General features: G+C 40.6%; 1 protein-coding gene across 1 annotated transcript in view; it reads left to right on the top strand.

Moving 5' to 3' along the window:
* Nucleotides 1-5,280, top strand: part of LOC123968854 (zinc transporter ZIP1-like) — an 11,979-nt gene extending 6,699 nt beyond the window's left edge. The window contains exon 4 of the mRNA XM_046045848.1: nt 2,861-5,280. Coding sequence (XP_045901804.1) covers nt 2,861-3,550 — 690 coding nt within the window. The 3' untranslated portion in view covers nt 3,551-5,280. The remainder of the gene's footprint in view (nt 1-2,860) is intronic.
* Nucleotides 5,281-5,698: the final 418 nt, after the last annotated feature.

Here is a 5,698-nt window from a genome sequence, read left to right as displayed (position 1 = left end):
ACGCGCATAATTAAAGTCGTGAAACGTTGCAGTTTCGTTACGTTTAGGCACAGAAAGTACTTGGTTGGGTTTAGGCAACAAAACTACTTGGTTAAGGTTAGGAAAAGATCATGGTTTGGGTTAAAATAGCTATGTATGTCAATTAAGACTTAAGTTAACTAACGTTAATGTCAATTTACCTCACTCGCCTAAATAAAAACATTTAATGTTTTGTTTCGCACGGGACACAAACCCTGTTCTCCTGTTTCAAGGTCCGGGTTCTGGCCCTCTATCCACCCCAATCACCTCCTTACTTCGTCTTTTCTCTTAAATATCATACTTGCCTTTACCATCAAAAACTGACACAACAGGGCTTCCCTCAATACGTCGAACTATGACGTCAAAGGGATCCCTAGTGCGTCACAAACTGACGATTATGGCTCTTGACCAAGCGTCCATATGTGACGACTTGGGAGTGAGACCGGGTTGAGAGGGCACCTTATCATGTTTATCTACCATCTACCACCCTATGGTAGATAATCATAGTATCATCTTATCATAGTATAATCTTAATTTCACCTGATGATGGCGCTCTTACTGTAATAAATTTCATGGTGGATTTTGTAATGACAGGGTTAAAGCTGCTTCAAACTGTCTGATTTTAAGGAGGAGGGCGGCTGAAGGTCAATACTAAAACAGACACTGCTGGGAAACCTGGTGTTTGTGTGTGTGTGGGCAGGAATTACTAACAGGACATAAATCTGTGAACACATTCACATTGTGGGGACTCACTTTATTTATGGGGACGAAAACGTGAATCATTAACTTCTAGGGTGAAGACTGTGTTTAAGGTAAGGGTGATGTTCAGGCAAGTTGTGGTTTAGGGTAAGTTTCCAGGGAATGAATGTGAGTCAATGTGATGTGTGTGTGTGTGTGTGTGTGTGAAAGGAGGGGGTGTTTAACAGGAATCACTTTCCTCCCTCACAAAAGCTTAACACTGTAACAAGCAAACATTAAATACTGCAGTAACAGTATGTGACCCTCGCTCCCCTTTTTCTTCCCACACTTCCTGCCTTACACCACATATACTGTTTAATATTTTGTCGTTTTCAATTAATTTTTTGTTTGTTTTCATGAATCACACAGTTTCCCAGCCTGTCTTAAATTTAATAACATATCAGTATATTTTATATTAACACTCAGTGGAGCTTTTTGAGCCTCTTTTAGCTGCTGGTTTTGGTTTTGTGGCACATGTCCTGTCTGGTCCGTTTCCAGCAGCAGCTGTTTTCTGATAAAGCCGCTGTGCACGAGCTGCTCAGCAGACAGACACAGCTAGAGACCAGCTGGTGATCATACTGGAACATGAAGATCATAACTGTTTTGAGTGGACCTAAAGTTGCAGGAATATGATTCATGTGGTGACATAAACAGACAAAAGTTTGAGAACCACTGGTACAGACTATGTTCCAGTTGTCGACAGAACGCCTATCTCCCTCGTTCTCCATTCTTCCTTTAGCTTTTTGGCTTGTAGATGACTTGAACAACATTAGGTCCGGCAGTCTAGGACAAAAAACTAATTGACTCTGACTCTGACTCTGTGTTCTTTATGTTTATAGTTATTTATTTGACGGGGACAATGCACAATAAATGTATTGTACCAGACATAGCTAAAAGCTAATTCTCATCTGCAGTCCCAAAGCAGGTGCTGGTGCACAGGATATTAAATTAAAAGATAAATAATAAATCCAAACTTTACTCAGACTCAAATATATCACATTCAGTGTCTCAAAGCTCAGACCTTCCTTCACAATATTTTAAAACTGTAAAATAAATAATGTAATAAATAATAAATTTATTTAATTTAATAATAAATAATATAAATAAATATATACTGACCTTAAGCAGGTTCTACATATTGTTACCAACTGCCATGCACGCTCTCTTTGCATTTTTCATGAAGTTTACTTTGCATTTACAACCTAAAATGATGGAGAGAGCAACAAAAATGCAAAGCTTCCCAGTGAAAGTCCCAAAACAAAGTGGAAGTGACGGCAACAGAAATATTGGCAGTTCACAAAATAAAATGTCGACTACACTTCCTGTGATAGACCAAAGGGAAAATATCCAACTTTAAAACCCATTATAATCACATTTGTGGAAAAAACACAATAAGACGTATCAGCAACACTTGATGAAGAAAGAAAAGAGAAACATCTTGGCAGAAATTCTAGCCCACATACTTCAAAATAAACGCGTGTGTTTCAGTATATATAAATCCCCAAAATGTAAGCAAAACCGCATCATACTACTCCACTAACGTGGTGATACTTTCACCCTTCTTGTAACATATTTTTAGTAACACGTCGTTTAACACATCATATTAATTAATTAATTAATTCTGTGTGTGTGAGGTTTTTTATCTCTGATCTGAATCTTCTCTTCTTCCGCTGGTTTTCGCTCTTCAGCAGTTTTGTCATCCTGTATTGACCTCATTGAGATGGTGACAGCAGATCTATATTTTGCAACATTACTGACACGATAAGTTAGAAATTTATAAACCCGCATTATCTGATATTTCTATAAGAGGGGGAAATAAACTACTTTATTTTACTTTATTTATGTGTTTTCTATTTCATCAAGCACTTTTCTAATGAAATTTAAGCAAATATGTTTTGATAAAAATGTATAATTTAAGCACAATTTTAACAATCCCTTTTATTTTATGAGTATTTTTTTTAGAAATGAAAACATTTCTGTTTGATTTGACTTCCTGCATCTTAATAACTGATATGCACACGTAGCATTTGTGTGCCGAGCCAGACACGTGTTCCAGTTTATGATTTAATAGGACCAAACTGTCTTCTCCTTCTCCTTCACGCAGCTCCAGTTCCCTCTGCCTGAGTTCATCATGGCCATGGGCTTCTTCCTGGTCCTGGTTCTGGAGCAGATCATCCTGGCCTTCAAAGACCAATCGTCCCCTCACATAGAGGAGCGCCAGGCTCTGCTGGTGGACTCCAGCATCCAGGCAAACGACAAGAACGGTCGCCACCGCTCCCAGCGGCGGCGTGGGTCAGAGGAGTCCGACAGCGGCCACTTCCATGTGGACTTCGGCTCCCAGTCCGCCCTGCGCGCCTTCATCCTGGTCTTTTCGCTGTCTCTGCACTCAGTGTTTGAGGGTTTGGCGGTGGGGCTGCTGGAGGAGGGGAAGAAGGTGCTGGAGATCTGCCTGGCACTGATGATCCACAAGAGCATCATTTCCTTCAGCCTGGCTTTAAAGCTGTCCCAGGGCCGGCTGCGGCGCTCTGTTGTGGCCGGCTGCCTGCTGCTGTTTGCTGCCATGTCCCCGCTGGGCATCGGCGTGGGCATCAGCCTCACCGAGACCAAGGCGTCCCCGCAACACCAGTTGGCCCGGTGCACGCTGGAGGGGCTGGCAACGGGAACCTTCATCTACATCACCTTCATGGAGATCCTGCCGCACGAGCTTGGCTCCGCCAGGAACCGCATCCCCAAGGTGGCCATGCTGCTGGTGGGCTTCGCCGTGGTTACCGCCGTGCTCTTCATCAAACTGTAACCACGGAAACACAGACACAAAACCAAAAGTTCTCCCACGTTTGAATCTGCTGCCATGTATCAAAGCGGAATCCAAACCTTTGGTCTGTAACTTTTTGGAAAATTCTAAAAATGTATTGTACAAAAGACATATTTCTGTGCTTTTGAACCTTACTGTGCGTTCAGACCAAATGCGAATTTAAGCGTGAGGGAAGAAAAACAAACGTTGCAATCCAAAAAACTAAAGTAATTTAATAAAAGCAGCTAACTCCGAGCTCCTCCCGAGGTAAACGGCGTTGTTTTCAGAGCATAATCCAGACCGACTACGGGTTTTTATTGGTCCAAAAGCTCCCTGCTCTGTCGTCGACTGCTCCCCCAAGTTTAGTAGCTCTCCATCGGCTAGAGGCATTTTACTGCCCCGCTCTCCCTGGTCCCCAGCCCCCACCCCAAACTTTTTAAACCTACTAGCAAGGTTACAATCATTAACTAAATAACCAAAACTAGGTGTGTAAAACAACATTTTCAGTAACTGAAAAATAATGAGGCTTTACAAAAAACAATAAGTAATGGAAGCCGTATTGTCTTTTTACAAAACAAACTAAACTAACAATTACAGCGTAAATGTGTTTAGTTTTTGTCTTTGGCAGTCTATTTTACAGGGCCTACATAAGCGTGGTATTTTGGTTGGATATGAAATCCATCTTCCAGATTCTTAGCTGTGCCAGAATTAATCAACGTCCCTGACTAATACACCATGTACAAAATAAGAATAAACTAATAAAACAACTAAACTAATCTAGCAAACATTTTTTAATAACTAATTAAGACTAAACTGAACTTGAAAACAAAACGTCAAAATAAAATAAACACTAATGAAAAATATAAAATTGTAATAATTTTGCTTGACACCAAAATCAATCATTAGTATCTACACTGTCTCTCCCAATACACATGACTACTCCTGCCTGCCAACAAATCATATACAAGTTGTATTTTTACAATCTTCAGTAGTTCACATTTCCAAAAACAGCAAATATCTATAACTAAAACCATAAAATTCAGTTTGTAGCCGTGGAAATGTGTCCTGATAGAGTTTAAATCAGATGTGACAATATGTGATTTGTCTTTTTCTTCAGACAGAAACAGAAAACACTTGTGTTCAGTGGGGAAAAACTCCACATATCCCTCCTCCTTTCACTCGAGTTAAAAGAAGTCTCTTATTTAGAAGAAACTCCGCGCTGGACAAACACAATGGGCTGGTTGTCGTTGTTCAGTCAGAGGGAATTTACTACAGAGCCGGACACTGAGAGGGCAGAGCCGGCGGGTGGAAACCTTGTCTCTCTCCTGTTTAAGATCATTTATTTTTGCTTTAACAGGCTTTTATGAGCAGAGATGTTCTGCAGGAATCATGAAAGTGTTGATGTAACGAGAGTGATGCACTTATCGGGCACTTAGAAATTTATTTTTGTAATTATAATACCAAAGTCTTTGATCCAAAGTCATTTTAAAGACTGCAGTATTTTAGTCCTTGTGTTGAATGTGTGAAATATGTGTTATATTATGTATTTGTGACGATACATGAAAAACTGAATTTAACATAAAATAGTGCTTCAGATCATAAAGTGACCGAGAGTCTTCATTGGTTGGTTTGAAGATTTCTCTAAAACTCACAGGCTTGAACTCAATTGGAAATAGTTACGAGGTGTTTGGTCTACATGTACAATAAAATTACAAACAATTAGTGTAAATAAACTAATAATTATCCTGTCATTTTTTCATTACTTTGAAAAACTAGAAAACAAGACTGAAAGTAAGCATATATTTATCCAAGAAGCTTCGAAGGGCATGTTAGCCTTATAATAGCATCAATATTTGCTTACTGAATAATTTACAGAACATGAATTCATGCAGGGGGGTGGTGCAGCGGTTTCTGTGTGGAGTTTGCATGTTCTCCCCGTGTCTGCATGGGTTCTCTTTGGGTGCTCCGGCTTCCTCCCACCATCCAAAGTCATGCAGACTAGGTTGATGATGCGTGACCCTAAATTGTCCTTAGGTGTGAGCGTGAGTGGTTGTTTGTGATGGACTGGCGACCTGTCCTGGGTGTACCCCGCCTTTCGCCCATTGTCAGCTGGGATTGGCTCCAGCCCCCCGCGACCCTGTGCGGTTGGCG

Source organism: Micropterus dolomieu, linkage group LG03 (genome assembly GCF_021292245.1).
Source record: "Micropterus dolomieu isolate WLL.071019.BEF.003 ecotype Adirondacks linkage group LG03, ASM2129224v1, whole genome shotgun sequence".
In the NCBI taxonomy this organism is placed as follows: Eukaryota; Metazoa; Chordata; class Actinopteri; order Centrarchiformes; family Centrarchidae; genus Micropterus; species Micropterus dolomieu.
This window is presented reverse-complemented; position numbering and strand designations above follow the sequence as displayed.